Source organism: Thunnus maccoyii, chromosome 13 (genome assembly GCF_910596095.1).
Source record: "Thunnus maccoyii chromosome 13, fThuMac1.1, whole genome shotgun sequence".
NCBI classification, from domain to species: domain Eukaryota; kingdom Metazoa; phylum Chordata; class Actinopteri; order Scombriformes; family Scombridae; genus Thunnus; species Thunnus maccoyii.
The window spans coordinates 16,375,610-16,392,039 of NC_056545.1; the positions used below are offsets into that span (position 1 = coordinate 16,375,610).

General features: G+C 36.4%; 3 protein-coding genes across 4 annotated transcripts; all 3 read left to right on the forward strand.

The window, feature by feature from the left end:
• The first annotated feature begins 6,975 nt into the window (after nt 1–6,975).
• Nucleotides 6,976–7,938, forward strand: LOC121910532 (olfactory receptor 1M1-like). The gene has a single exon (XM_042431774.1). It carries the CDS (start codon nt 6,976–6,978, stop codon nt 7,936–7,938), a length of 963 nt encoding a protein of 320 aa, XP_042287708.1.
• Nucleotides 7,939–11,323: 3,385 nt separating this feature from the next.
• Nucleotides 11,324–12,444, forward strand: LOC121910533 (olfactory receptor 24-like). The gene has a single exon (XM_042431776.1). The coding sequence runs from the start codon at nt 11,410–11,412 to the stop codon at nt 12,442–12,444; it is 1,035 nt and encodes a 344-aa protein (XP_042287710.1). The 5' UTR covers nt 11,324–11,409.
• A 1,782-nt stretch (nt 12,445–14,226) lies between these two features.
• Nucleotides 14,227–16,275, forward strand: LOC121910321 (cytochrome c oxidase assembly factor 4 homolog, mitochondrial). 2 transcript variants are annotated; one of them, XM_042431498.1, is made up of 2 exons: nt 14,227–14,372; nt 15,725–16,275. In XM_042431498.1, the coding sequence occupies exon 2, from the start codon at nt 15,761–15,763 to the stop codon at nt 16,010–16,012; it is 252 nt and encodes an 83-aa protein (XP_042287432.1). In that variant the 5' UTR covers nt 14,227–14,372; nt 15,725–15,760; the 3' UTR covers nt 16,013–16,275. The 2 variants fall into 2 exon arrangements, with proteins under 2 accessions (XP_042287432.1, XP_042287431.1); XM_042431497.1 differs by having other exon boundaries at nt 15,728–16,275.
• The last annotated feature ends 155 nt before the right edge of the window (nt 16,276–16,430 follow it).

Here is a 16,430-nt window from a genome sequence, read left to right on the forward strand (position 1 = left end):
TGCATTATGGATACAAGCAGCAACATTAAAGGATCCCTGTTTGCAGGGATCAACATGTTTGCAGAGACACATTATCAGATAGCATGTATTGCCTATCACAAAAATAAAATTCAAAATCTGTTTTACATTTTAAGGCAAAACAAACACCACTTATTGTATGGTATGTACAGTAGGCCAATAAATATATATTGCAATATAGCATGAACAGACGCTATAACCTAAAACATTCCGATAGAGATGAATGAACATCTGTCCGATAACATCTCAACAAGAACTAACTTTTATTTATTCAGAGAAGTTTCACTGAGAGCACTCACTCACAGCTACACACATTCACACCTTGTTACCATTTGTATATATTACTTAAGTTTCTGAGTCGGTTGCACACGGTCCAAGTGGATGTTGCATAAACTCTGCAGTTTAAATTACGCATCAACAGACTTCTGACCTGAAAGAGACCTACAGTATGAAGCTTAATGGAGGCTTAGCTGGTTGACAGGATGGGAGTTGGTGGGTCAAATATGTTTTGGCAGTAATTATAGATAGAGGCAGGAGAGCGTTGTTTTCTGAGAGCAACTGTCTAATGATAAAGGAAGCTTAAGGGGACGCTACATAGAATTTCATCATATTATGTTGGTCAGTAGTCATATATGTAAACTTTACAAAAGGTCATAAAATGTTTACGTTACACAGTAAGAGTAATGAGAGTGCATGGGATAATACGTTTAGTTGACACCTGTCACATTAATATTCAAGTAAATTAAATAATTGTATTGTGGACAGTCCAAGAGACCCTGCTGGTTTAAGTTTCCATCATGATGAATATGAACATTTACTGGTTGACAGACTTCTGAGGGCTGAACCTGAAAAACGTCTTCAGGTTTCCAGCTATAGTGAACATATGCCATAGTTAATTGTATGTAAATAGGGTACACTAGAGGTACCTCTCCCTTTAATGTCACTGGTTGTTGCAAATCACTGTGCAGGACTACTTTACGACAATACAGATATTACAAATATTTCAGTAACATTGTGATGAAGAACACTGATTTGTCAGATATTTCATTCACTTGATTAGCAAGAAATATTCCCATTTTTTATCCTATCTATAAGTGGTTATCGATTAAGTCTCCTGGAGATTAACCCTATGGCTATATTGGGGTTTTTTTTGTTGACATTGAGATGAAAGTCATCTCCTTTTATGTCTTAAACACATCAGTCAGCAAAAGTTCTAGTCATAGATGTACTATTACTATACAATATGTATATATATTATTGTTTGGAACATGAATGTTGTTATTTATATTATATATTGCATTATTATGTGTCATGTAATCCCATGTGGGATGGACCATTTTTAATGGTATGACACGAAAATAAACATTCATTCATTCATTCTTACTGTAAATCTATATACTGTATATCTCTCTATATATATTTTAGACCAAGAGCAGCAGCGTTTTATCAGGCAGAGAATAGCTGTCACCACATATAAACACTATAAAGCCAGTATTGCAAGACTTCCTTTTAGAGACGTTAGTGTAGAACGGTAGGTAAGGAGTGTGGTGGAGCTCACATAGTTGAGGGACACCCGTGCTGACTGTCACGTTGCCAGAGAAACTTAATTATGTTTTAAGTTTCTGACATCAATTTCAAACTGGCTCTCTGTAGCAAGGACACAAGTGCTCATTTCTTATCCATTACCTTGGAGTGACAAGAATCATGAATCAGTGTCCGGATTAGAGAAAATGTAGTTCAGGCTGTTTATGCGCAGCCATAAATCATATAGTGTTAGTTAACAGCAGGAAAGGAAGTTTGTTAAAATGTTATTCTCCCATAAAACCTGGTGATAGTGTTTCATATTTTGACAATGATTCATGTCCTTCCCGGCCTGTAGCTCAACTGTTCCACTAAAATTGGACTACAAATCTGTGGTCCTGAAACTCTAAATCCACTGTTGGAGCTCTCTTCTCTACTCATACATGGGTTGTTCCTTTTCAGGAGCCTGCTGTCCAGTCATCTATTTTCACCTAGTGACTTACATAAATCAAATCCCAGCCCCGGCTCATAAGTTTGCTCCTGGTGCAAATCATCAAGAGAAGGTTCGTTTGGGTTTATTGCTCTACAAGTTAGTCAAGGTCAGTCAATTCTTCAAATATGGATTGACTTGAACAAACAGCACAGTTGCATAGCAGGGAACCCAGAGGACATAATCATATCCATTTTTAGTGCCTCATGTTAAATGTACTTAAATTTAGTCTTGTCTGGCAGTCTGACACTTTCATGAGATTCCCCTTGGAATTTACAACTTACATTCATTTTATTATCAAAAAGGACATAATGACCCAAGACAAAAGGATCGTTCCTCTTTCACTCCTCGGAGTACCTCTAATGAGTCCCAAATGTGATGGGATCACCGGGGAATGACGCTTAATGACCTCGCTTGAAAACAAACAAACCCTCTACTGTTGAACCATTAACCTTAATTAATCTCTTCCTTCCTTCATTCATTCATAAGAAGTGGAGGGGAAATATGGAAATATAGTCAAGCATTTCAAGAAACTTTTTTTTTAAACTTATCAGATCATAGTTGTTATTGGCAGACACCTTAAACTGAGTTATCAAATTTGATACTGGGAGAGAAAATGTTGGATTGGTGTATTTCTAATCATTAGCCTTCACAAACCCAACTGTATTGTTCGTGCTTCTTATATGTTTACTCTCATGGTGATCACACTAACAACTTTACTGTGAGACCATAATAATATAATAATGTGGCCTTCATCAGAGAACACTTAAATAAGATGGGTGTGAAACAAAAAATCATCATAGAGGTTAAAAATATATAGAAGACTTTTCTTATTTAAATGGTCTTTGTAGTGTGTTGTATGCTGACCCCGATGAAGCGAGCTGAAATGTGTTAGTCTCATAATAAAGTTGCTCTTTATACTACAGGGCCCAGATGAATAAAACTGTGTGGATTCAAGACTAAAACTGTGTGTACGCACAAATGATGATGAATGTAATCAATGATTAGTTTGTAGCGCTCATATCTAAACCGACTTTAAAAGCTGTGTCACAATTAAGGATAAAACAAAGAGAATATAAACAGCAAAACAAAATATTGACTTCTGTAAAATAAATGAAAAGAATGATAAAATTAATCAATTTATCAAAAATTATCAATATTACGTTTGCACCTTTGTGCATTTTACAAATCTGTGTGAAAGCAAAATAAATCACACAATCAGTGCAGGTGATTGTCAACCTAAACAATGTTTTACTAAAAGGTTCCTCTCTCACCTCATATTTCATCTCCACCTCATCACATCACCCTTAGATTACTTTGGAAAAATGTGTACGCCTGGTCTAAAGTATGAGTGAAGTGTGCACATTCTCACTGCATAGACTGCATTCATAAATGCCAGTTTATGTGCGGGAAATGGCGTATACATGGTTTTTATGTGGACACACTAGGTGTTGCTGGAGTTTTGACCCCTTCAGATTTCTTTGTTTCTTTGCTGAAGTTGTGCCAGAAACTCTGCATGAGTTGGTGTTACAGCAGTGCTTGTGCCTCTGTTTTTTGCCATTTTTATACCATATAGCTGATTTATAGGAACATTTCTGAAAGTAAAGACTAAAAGCCTCACGTACACCTCACTTAAATATCCTAGATAAGCATCATTACCGGCATAAGTCTTCTTTTGTGTGAGGTAATTTAGTAAGTTTTAATTTTCTGCTGCTGCACAGAAGCAATGTCTAGATGTCTTGTGAACTGTTCTTTTCAATGAGTCATAGTTTGTGTCCAATGCCAACTCAGCAAATGACAGTGAACACAATCTAAAGTTTAATGTCACCTATTATTTGTCACACTTAGCCTACTGGTTATAGGAAGGTGATGTCAGAGAGGGAGTAAGTGGTGTGTAGGGCCTGAGACTACAGGTCTATCTCAGAGGAGTGACTCTTGGACAATTAGGAAGTTTACTTGGAGTTAAATGGCAGCCTTTCAAGAACACTAATGACTCATTAATATCAGTGTACACCCCTTCCCATTACCCTACAGTTTTAATTGCGACGGTGCAAAACCTCCTAATGGATGCAGACGAGATTAATTAGGCTTAAGTCTAAACAGTAAAAGGTTTGTTTGTTACAGGCAAGGTCATTAACCAGCATCCTTTGGTAATGACATCACAAATAGGGCTCATTAGCAGGGTTCCCGGGAGTCAAAGAGGCAGGAGGGAATCCTTTTGTCTGGGGTCGCTGTGTCCTGTTTGGTTATAAAAGCCCCCTCTGGGAATACTATTCATTGTTAATGTCATCATATTTTGTTGTTTATTTGCTTCAAGTTTATCCGAAGTTTATCTAAAGTATGAAAGTTTTCTGAAGAGACCCATTAAATTGTGATTTTTTGGTGTGTGATTATAGCATTGGGTAACTAAAATAGTAATAGTGTACCAATTATTGACCCATCTATGTTCCAAGTTTATATTAAAAGTCAAGGTGTATTAGCATGTGAGCCTACATGTTACACAAATACACTCTAAATACCTAAAATCTGACTATAAAATTGCAGCTTAAATCATTTAAAACTATGATTTGAATTATTTAAGCACAAGCTATTATGTTTCGAGATGTAATTAAGCCTCTACAATATCAAATTAAGTGTTACTGTATAGTCTGAAGAAACATAACTTGTTATTTCAGAAGAGGTACTCTTGGGGGGAAAGCTAGCAGTGCCCAGCAGCCCAATCCATTTCTCTCCAATTGTGCAAGATTTGCAAGACCCACTAATAGATGCAGGTGAGATTAATTAGGCAAAGGTTTAAACAGTAAAAGGTTTGTTTGTTACAGGCAAGGTCATTAACCAGCATTCTTGCATGATGAAATCTTTTAGTCTGGGGTCATTATGTCCTGTTTGGTGACAAATACACCTCTGGAGGAAATGATGTATTAGGCATGTCACTATATTTGATGTATTAGATATTTCACTATATTTTGTTTTAAATAAGGTCTAGACCAGAACCACCTCTGGTCTCCATGGGACAATTATGTGACCTGACTAGTCAAGAGGCTTCTGACCTCAGGTGACTCAGGTGGACATTAAAGAGAAGGTTCACAATTTTTGAAGTCTTTCTTAAAACAATAATCAGGTGCCCAAAAGAACAGTGAAACAGGTTTCTCTTGCTGTAATCGTTCCTCCTGTTCATACTGGCCATTGGAAGATCATTCATAATGCATTTACAATGAAAGTGATGAGGGACAAAATCCACAGTCCAAGCTTTGAGCAAAAATGTATTTAAAAGTTCATGTGAAGATAATATGAGGCTTCAGCCATCTGACTTAGTCAAATAAAATGCATATCTTCCACAGTTTTTTAGTAAAGAATTCCCTCTATGTGCCTTGATGGACGGTGTTTTCCTGTTCAGCTGTAGTGGAAGTATTGTAAAAAAAAAAAAAAGTATTTGACACTAAAAAGACTGTAACTTTGAAAGATATTGACTTGATTTAACTAATTTGGACAGCTACAGCTACATGTTAGCTTCAAATAAAGTTTGAAATACATTTTTGCACAGAAGGACGCTTTTGGATTTTGTCCCCCATCACTTACATTGTAAGTGCATCATGAAGGGATCAGGACAGGAGGAACAGGAGGAATGATGATGGCAAGTAAAACATATCAATGTACATTTGGGCACCTTACTATTGTTTTAAGATAGACTTGGAAAATTGTGAACCCATCCTTTAACAGTCAAGCTGTTTCATTTATCAATCCGTTTCTAAACTGGAGTGCACAGACTTACATAAAAAGAGGTCATACAGAGCAGAGCAGTCTGTGTGTATACATCTACTTTTCTGTACCTGGTCAGTTACTTTAGAAGTTTTCTGGCTCTTTTGGCGTCACTGTCTACTAATGCTTGATTGCCTTCCCTAGCTTATAAGTCACTTTGGATAAAAGCATCTGCCAAATGACAAATTGTAAATGTAAATGTAAAATATACTTTTCACTCTGTTTCACTGCCACTGACAGTAAAGTCAAGTCTCTGTCCGTGGTCCTGAAAGCATATCAGCAACCAGCCAACAACTATATAAAATTCTATTTCTATTTGCTTATTAATTTCTTAGTGAAAGGCACTGCCCCTCTCTCAAAAATACAAAACACTAGATGGGAACCTGTCATCACTCCCAAATGAATTCATAGGCCTTTTCAGTTATTAGTGTTTTCTGATGCTATTGAAGGTTTGTTTAAATCACTAATATTTGTACAGACAAGAATAAAACTGGTCTTTATTTTGAGGAAACTTTATGTGAAACACTTTGATTATATATGAGAATGTAGTTTTAATTTCTGTTCCAAACATTACTGATTGAGTGTGAACGTTTGCCTGTTTTTTTTCTTTGCATGTTTTCCTGCTCTGGAGATGAGGAGTGATGAAGTGCTTAGAATCACAAAAACAATGACTGAATGTTTGTTTTGTCTGCAAGATGCACAATACACAACTCTCACTGCATGATACCTTCATTTCAGTAATAGGCTACTTCTCATTACTGTATTGTTTATATTATTCTTAATTAGAAGTCTGGATGTTATCTCTGGAGATCAATGAGGAGGGTTTATTTTCTACATAGGCCAGTCATGCAGACATTCAATGGCTGCAGCTGAAGTCAGCATTGTATGGAGTCACTTAAGAGTGAAAAACGATCATCAAAAGAATAGGGGAGCTAAAAGTACACTGTATTTTGGCACAGTAGTGTTTGTGACTAATGATAATAACACATTATATTCACACAAAAATGGTTTCCATAACTTAATTGCCGAATGAGTATACATGTGTGTGTTGTCATGTCAATTTCTTTGGAAAGCTTAATTGTGATAAGTAATAGGATGTACTGTTTTCCTCTGTTTTCAGACTTGAGAGATTTCAAACACCGTGGACCAGAGGCCGTGCTCCAACACGCAGCCTGTGGAGTTCAACTATGTCTTTTCTCAGGACTGTTTTAAACAACTCTGTCATCATTCATCCTCCAGGCTTCTATATCATTGGATTTCAGTCATTTCCCTACATTAGTGTTTACATCATCTTTCTTGCATTTGTCTATGTGGTTACACTAGTGTTCAATAGTTTGTTGATCTACATAATTGCCTGCGACCGCTGCTTACACACTCCAAAATGTCTGGCTGTTGTCAACCTCGCAGTGACTGACATATTCTTAAATACAAGCACTATTCCCAGCATGATAAAGACATTTCTCTTTAAGGACAACTTCATCCCGTTCAACCTATGTTTGTTACAAATGTATGTCTACTATGCTTTTGCATCACTGGAGTCGTATGCGCTTGCTGTACTTGCCTACGACAGGTTAATCGCAATATGTCTCCCAATGCATCAGAACTTATTCAACACACTAAGGATCATGTCTTGCATTATTGGCCTGACTTGGGTTTATAATCTGGTGAGAGTCGCATATAGCACAGCCATCATGACTCGACTGTCTTTTTGTAACTCTGTCAGAGTGTTCAGCTATTTCTGTGACTATGCACCTGTGTTTAGACTGGCCTGTAATGATTACACAATGCAGTGGTCCATGGCCTCCACATCTAGTATGATAAACCTAATGGGGCCCTTTACTTTTATTCTTCTGTCATATGCCAGCATCCTGGTGACTGTGTTCAGGATGAAATCAGTAAGCAGTAGGATGAAAGCTCTGGCCACTTGTATTGAGCATATCATCCTTGTCGCTGTATTTTTCATTCCAATATTCAGCATTTTCTTGATGGGACTTTATGTGCGATCCATTGACCCGGACCAGCGTGTGCTGAGTTTGTCGCTAGCCTCTTGCATCCCACCCTGCATCAATCCTATTGTATATTCTTTGAAAACTAAAGAGATCAAAATCAGAGCCCTTGCACTTGTCCACAGAATGAAAACAAGCCCATGACAGCTTCTTTTTCTATCCAAAAGCAATCTAAGGATGTTTTTTACACTTGCAGGAAGATTATGTGTGTGTGTGTGTGTGTGTCACTGTGGAAGAGAGAAAGCAGGGATGGTTTTATCTGATCTGGGAACAGCCGGGTTTCCACACACTCGCAGTGTCATATTATTCCATAATTATTCCTCATTATTCAACCATCTGTTTTACTGACATTTCAACAGCACTGATGTTTTAATCTGTATTTGATATTCTGCTGTTATTTTAACATTCACCAATATCAAGTGTATGAATACATGTCCTGTCTCTTTTCTAACAATATGAGAAAAGACTTATTCAGGCATAAAATGTACTTGGTTGTCTTTGAATATAATTGTATGATATTTGTTCTGTTACCTGTCAAATGAAAATAAATGAAAACTGAAACACTTCTTGACTTCATTTTAATATGTCTCACATTTATTTTCCTCATAAATTGTCTGTCTCATTATAGTGTTTACCTGAGGTACTTCCAGAGTTTATGAGCCAGTGTGCTGGTTCAGGCATTTATTTTCAAGTCATACTAAACTAAGTTTAACTAGGCTGACTCCCAGACTTCATTACACCACAAACAAGGCACAGCCATCTATATACAAACACAGGTTGATTTAAATGTTTTTTAAGAAAGTTTTTTCTGTCTAATTCTGGCTATGTGAAATTATTTAAGACTTGTAGGAAGAAAAGGAGTTTGTAGAGGATTATTGGGCTCAGATAATTGAATAGTCAATATTTCATACCACTCACTGAATATTTAAATTTTTTGACATTTTAAAATGTGAAAATTACTACTTTACTATTTCTATAAACACAGGATGGATGAATATTAAATAACAGCACAAAATGTTCACATTTGTGCAAGGTTAGTGCATTTGGGAGGAGGGTGGGTGGGGGGCTGATGTTTCAAGGGCATCAGCAGTTTCAGGCTGACAGAAAAGACTTTAATGATTAAAGATTTATCAGTGATACCATGAACATGTGTGGATTGTTAAACAACACGCAGTCATAATGTATGTGTTTCCAAAGAAATAACATTCTTGGGATGAACCGGCTATTATTATTTTTTTAATATTTTGTTTTTATCAATTTACAAAGCAAGGATTTAATTGCCAAAGACCTCTTGACAGTGCTGAGGTGAAAGGTTTTACTCATTTACTGACTATCTATCACAGGCATGCATTGCTTGCAACTAGTGTTTGTAGTTTTTATGCTGTTTTTTATCATTTCTACTGATTATAACATATGATTAGGATTATACAGAGGCACAAAGACTGAAAAATACATAAGTGTAGCTAATTTTGTGTCTCCCTTACTATAAAGTGACCCAGTGAGTGTAAACCAGGTTAAAATAATCAAAGCTTACTATTAACAACATATGCAAGTGGTTCAATGAGCTGATAGTACCCATATCACTGATAACTTTCTCTGTACATCTCTGATTCAACTGAGCATATGTTAGACAAAATAAGATAATTATAAATAAAATATTTACTGGAATCAGACATGTAATCTATAGCTTTAGATGAAGGGATTTGCCTAATATAAAAGACTAACAATGAATGTATAGTGACCAGGGGTAAATTGAGTTTAAAGTCTAAATGGAGGTTAGTGATAACAAGACCTTTAAGAAGAAAAAAATTAGGAACCTCTGAATAAACTTGCAGAACCAGAAGATTACAGTTTAGACATGTTGTTTGGTTAAGACAGAGGAGACTTGGGGGAGTGAAGAGGCACAAGAGACTACTGGCCTTGAAAGCAGATGTACTTTGAATGTTTTGCCTCACAAAAACAGTGAATGTACACTCCCACCCATTACCCCTCGATTCATAATTATTTTTATTCATAATAGGTGCAACTGAGATTAATTAGTCTGAACTTTAAACAGTAAACAGTTTGTTTGTTAAAGTCAAGATCATTAACCAAAATGCTCTGGTGATGGTTCACAAATTGGACCCAATTAGAATCATTTTGTTTTGGTTTACTGTGGTCTGTTTAATGATAAAAGTGCCCTCAGGGAACAAACTCTTGCCTATGCAATATGCAAGTGATTACTGTATATTGCACTGTTTAGTCACTTTATATAAACACAGTTCACAAAATGTATTTTAACTTCTTACAGTTCTGTAGTGCATCTCATGAAATCACAAAAAAATGTGAAATGTAAATTTTCATACAGCCTAGTCAGGAGCTTAATTATGCAGTATTAACTTCTGTACAAGCCTCCTCCTGCCTCCTCTACATTTCCTGCACCTGTTCAAATAATTCAGTGATTTCATTTAGGATGGCCCTCAACTCCTTGCAGTGTGAGGAATCCTGTAATCTAACGGTTACTAAACTCTCTGTAGTCTGCTGCTAACTTGAGGTCATAGAGGTCATTGTGCTCTTTTACTGATTTACTTCAGCCTCTCTCACTTCCTTCACACTCAGACACTAACTAAAGGCGACAAATAGGTGATAGTTAACCATCATCATTTATCAACATTCAGTGGAATAGTAATTATACTATAATATTACAATTTTACAAAATTCTGTTGTCCAAATATGTGATTTTGAGCAAATTTTAATTAAAGACTAACTAAATGAGTTTAAATTTGAAATTGTAATGTAATGCATACCAGTGGAATGTTTGGGGTTTTTTTATATATGATTTTTGCATACATTTTTCATTTTTCATTTTCCATTTTTCATTATATTGACATAGGAATATATCAAATTCAATTAAAATTAATAATATTTAAAATCATACTACTAAGGCTTGGGCACAGTCCGGTTTATTTAAAGTGACAAGAATTGCAAATGCTAAACACTGCAGCATGCATAATGTAACACTTTCATAATTATTGTCAAATTCAAACATTCAAACAGTCTTCACCTTCAACTTCATTTAGACCGAGTTCTTGTCACATATTTGTCTATGACCTATAGATTTTATTTTATTCTGCCAAGTATCAATACATCATCATTCAAGCAATAACTGAATGGTTGCATTACCTATAGCACTACTCTCTAAGGATCAAATTAATTTCATTGATAGAGTATTGCACGATTACTTTGTCAGTCTCTGTTGAAAGTTGTTGCATCTGATTGATCTCCAGAGATCAATCGGGAGAGTATATCTGTTTCTGTCCACAAGGCAGATGTGCAGCCATCTGCATGCTGCTTTTGGAGTCAGCATCACAGAGTGAAACGATCCATAACAGAAAATCAGGTGAGCATCACTGACCAACTTGCATCATGTTAACTTACTGAGAATTTTATATATACTGCTTGAATTTAAATGTGGTGATCAGAATGGAACGAAAATATGCATTTACGTTAATAATTTACAATTTGTCAATGGTCTGATGTACACAATGATATGATTTCCCTGTTTTTCAGACTCGAGAGCTTTTATGCGCTTGGGCCAGAGGCTGTCCTCCAACACACAGCCTGTGGAGTTCAACTATGTCTTTTCTCAGGACTGTTTTAAACAATTCTGTCATCATTCATCCTCCGGGCTTCTATATCATCGGATTTCAAACATTTCCTTACATCAGTGTTTACTTCATCTTTTTAGCATTTGTCTATGTGGTTACACTGCTGTTCAATAGTTTGGTGATCTATGTAATTGCCTTTAATCATTGTTTACACACTCCAAAGTTTTTGGCTGTTGTCAATCTCTCAGTAATTGATGTGATTCTAAACACATGCACTATTCCCAGCATGATAAAGATATTCCTTGTTAAGGACAATTTTATTCCTTTCAACTTATGCTTGTTACAGATGTTTGTATACTATACATTTGGGACTTTGGAGTCATATGCGCTGGCTGTACTTGCCTATGACAGGTTGATCGCAATATGTTTCCCTCTGCGGCAAAACTCAATCAACACTGTGCGGAGCATGTGTTGTATTGTCGGCCTGACTTGGTGTTTTTCTTTGGGAATAATTTCATTTTCAGTAGGTATAATGACTCGACTGTCTTTTTGCAGTTCTGTCAAAGTGTTCAGCTATTTCTGTGACTATGCACCTGTGTTTAGACTGGCCTGTAATGATTACACAATGCAGTGGTCCGTGGCCTCTTTGCTAACTTTCTTGCTCCTTGTAGGACCCTTTACTTTCATTCTTCTGTCCTATGTCAGCATCCTGGTGACTGTGTTCAAGATGAAATCACTGGACAGTCGGGTGAAAGCTCTGGCCACATGTGTTGAGCATCTCATCCTTGTGGCTGTATTTTACATTCCTCTTATTACCATCTTTACTATCGGGTTTTATCTGCGACTCATTGACCCAGACCAGCGTGTGCTGAGCCTGTCGCTGGCCTCTTGCATCCCACCCTGCATCAATCCTATTGTATATTCCTTGAAAACTAAAGAGATCAAAATCAGAGCTGTTGCATTGGTAAGAAAACATAAAATTGGCACACAACAACCAGATCAACTTAAGAGCAAACCTTGGGGGATTAATAAAACCTTGCAGAAATTTAGGTCCTCAACGTGAGGCAAAGTGGTTCAAAGTTTGTTTGTTTTTTGTTTCTTATAAACTTGGCCTTTTTGACTTTTTTATTTTAACAAAAGGGTTTAAAAAAACCTATTATAATAGACAAAAATATTAAGAACTTCTTCAAACAAATCATTCTGGGTCAGTTGATTTAACTAATTCTTCTTCTTTACATATACTATCATCGTTTTAATCAAGGTTATTCACCACAATGAGACAATTTCAGATGAGTCGGTGTATGTCAGTTAAGTGAAAATGGAAAATAATGTTGTGGGACGTGTTCTCTGTAACATGGCTGTTTACCATAGTTGAGAAATTGAAGAAAGAGGGTTTTGTCAAGTGTATAAGAGTTTTTGTGCACAACAAATGTTGCTGATGTGTTGTGTAAATTGAGAAGAACACTACATTAAGTTCCATAAAAAGCATGTCCTTGTGTTGTATTCTGTGCAGTTGTTTAACAACAGAGGAGTGAATATTAGAGCTAAGGAACATTATTTTTACCTGATGTGATACCGCAAAGTAGTCTGGTGTTACTGGTGGCAGCAGTGACAAACTGAAGCCTCAGTGTCTGCAGGCAGATTTGTGCCTAAATATGTGATTTGTCTTCAAATATTTTGTGCATCTGTAAGATGTCATCTACATTCAAAATTTTGGGCTGTTTGAAATACTGCTGATCATGAGTCATTGATGAAAACTACTGAATTATTACTCTACCAGGGCATCTAAAAACAAGGACATATGGGACACATTCAAAGCAGAGGATGATTGTTTCATCTGACTTTAGCAGAAAGACTCTTGACTTTCCCCAGAACCTATCTATATATCATCACAGAGTCAGAAGATGATTTCAAACAAGAGACTAGATGCGCTGACTTTTTAAATATTCAATCAAATCTTTTTAGTTTTAGTTAGGTTAATCTATCGTATACAGGACACCTTATAGGCTATGTTTTGAGTCACTGACATATTTGTTGAAATGTGGAAATGTGGAAAATAAAAAAATAATAATAAAAAAATGCTACAACTGTACAACTATTGTTCTCTTTTTTCCTCTTGGAAGATTTCCCACATTAAATGTGTGCACTATCCATTTATCGTCTGTTCGAAGATAATCTAATCTAATTTCGTTTCAGTGGTTTAGTTCCCAACCCAGTCAACCCAATCAAACAAATGTTTGCCTGTGTTGGTTAAACTAAACAATTACTTGAAAGTAAAGCTATAAGATATTTTCATTTAGCTCTATAAAAAGCCCACTTCTTAGCAAGATAGTCACATCATAGCATAGGATATAACAGGCCAGGTTATTGATCTTTATTATTATAGGCGTATTGATAGATTTATTATTAATATGTATTAAAAATTATAATTATCTGAGGTAACTACAGGTAACAATGTTTTTCTATATAGTTTTCTACAAGTTAACTCAATACTTTATAAAATGGGCTACATTACCATATGAACTTTAAACACATTATGCATGGCAGATCATCATACAATTAAGCTGCCACAAAGTGAGGGGATATGAGCATAGACTGAATATAAAGATGTTAGCTATAAAATAGTAAAGCGGCCTGCCCTCTGGTGGCTTTTAATGCATATGAACCAACTCAGTGGCATTTGCACTTAAAATATCAATTCCAGGATATGTACGGACATTATGTCCACACTGCTACTTTATCTTCACATGTAGGCTACAATTTATTATTTTCTACGACTTCATTATCAGTTGTCACACATTGTTGTTTTTACGTAGCGGAACTGATGTAGGCCTAAGTATCGACGGAGCTGTTTCACGGCTACACAGTCGTCTTCTGTTTAAATGTGTCCTCTACAGCGTGTTGTTGGTTATGAAAAGTCCAGAGTTATGCAGGTTATGGAAACTTAACCTCGGTTCTTCGACGGACAGAATCACCCAGAGAGAAAAACAGGTACGGTCAAGCCAGATAGCCTTATTCTGGACAGTGTTAGCTAACCTACAGTGTAGTGTGATAGTGTTATTCTGGACAGTGTTAGCTAACCTACAGTGTAGTGTGATAGTGTTATTCTGGACAGTGTTAGCTAACCTACAGTGTAGTGTGATAGCGTTACTCTGGACAGTGTTAGCTAACCTACAGTGTAGTGTGATAGCCTCATTCTGGACAGTGTTAGCTAACCTGCAGTGTAGTGTGATAGTGTTATTCTGGACAGTGTTAGCTAACCTACAGTGTAGTGTGATAGTGTTATTCTGGACAGTGTTAGCTAACCTACAGTGTAGTGTGATAGTGTTATTCTGGACAGTGTTAGCTAACCTACAGTGTAGTGTGATAGTGTTATTCTGGACAGTGTTAGCTAACCTACAGTGTAGTGTGATAGTGTTATTCTGGACAGTGTTAGCTAACCTACAGTGTAGTGTGATAGTGTTACTCTGGACAGTGTTAGCTAACCTACAGTGTACAGTGTACAGTCAATATTTATTTCAGAATTATGCACTCTTTCACACCTTTGCACTATTTGCATCCTTTTTACAAAAATGGTTCTACCTGTCTAGACATTGTATGTTGTTGTTTCTATATGTATGTATCTATTTTTTCACCCACTTGCTTGTACATAATAGTGATATGTTTATGTTTAATTATCTTTGTTTGGCTTGTTGTCCATGTACATCTTTCTGAAGATTTTTGTGAGTAAGCTCATTGAGAGCCACTAGAAACTGGAATCAAATTCCTTGCATGCATATATACTTTCATGGACAATAAACCTGAATCTGATTCTAAATGTAGCAGCTGGTCGAGCTCACATTAATTGTACACAGTAGCTACAGTACAATCCTTGAGTAAATGTTCTTAGTTACATCCCACCACTACTGGTGTGTAGAGATGTGGGATAACTTTGTACTGCTGAAATAATATAATCATTAATAAAAATACATGCTATTTCAAGAATTTTGTGACATGTAGTTACTAAGTACCTTAGGAGACAGGATAGATTTACAACACACACAAAAAACCATAAACACTCATAAAAGATGAGAAAATAGGATTAAAACTAAAATATAATGCAAAGTTAAAGATAAGACGGAGCAGTACCATATCTAGTTACTATATAGGTCCTTTCATTCTCTAACACAAAGTTTTAGAAAGTGCGTTAAATTACACAGCTGGAGATTTAGAGAAAAATTGCATCGTCAAAAGGCCTGGACAGCCAGAAAGAACAACTAGGAGAAAAAAGCAGCCAGGAAGTCCTGTATTATTAAAGCTGCATTATTACTTGTTTACTTAATAACATCTTGTGTTGTCTTCAGCAGACTTCCTGAGTCAATACCGTACATTTACACAGGATGGCATCCCCTTCACCTCATGACCGCAGCCGTAAAGACGATGAGGATGACCCTGTTGAACGGATGATATCGCGCACAGGCTGTGCCGAGCTACACTATGCTGTGCAGGAGTGCATGGCTGAACACCAGGACTGGCGTGTGTGCCAGAGCCAGGTCCAGACTTTCAAAGACTGTATGATGAATTTCCAGAACATGCGGAAAAAACAGCTGATGAAACAGCAGCCAACCTCCACTGAGTCCGCACCCAGCTGAACTCACAAAACCACACAAACACACACACACACACATAGAGTGGTTTGGAGTATTGAGGACCTGTTTGATATGTTTGATGTGGAAAGACTGTATTTAATGTAATTATTTGTAATGAAAATCAGCAAGTATAAGCAGCTAAAAATAAGCCTGACTTGGACTTTCACGTATGTGGTGTAGAGCCTGACCTGTAAATCAGATATATCATCTTAGCTGTATCTGTTTATATGTTGACTGATAAATAAAAATATTTTTGAGTACAGAAATTCCAAAGACATGTTTGAGGTCATTTAGAAACAAGCTCTTTATTACATGGTTTGTCCAAAAAAGGACAGGTCCACATTTTTTCAAGTCTGTCTTAAAACAATAGTCACATGCCCAAATTAACATGTTTTTCTTGCCATAACCATTCCTCCTGTTC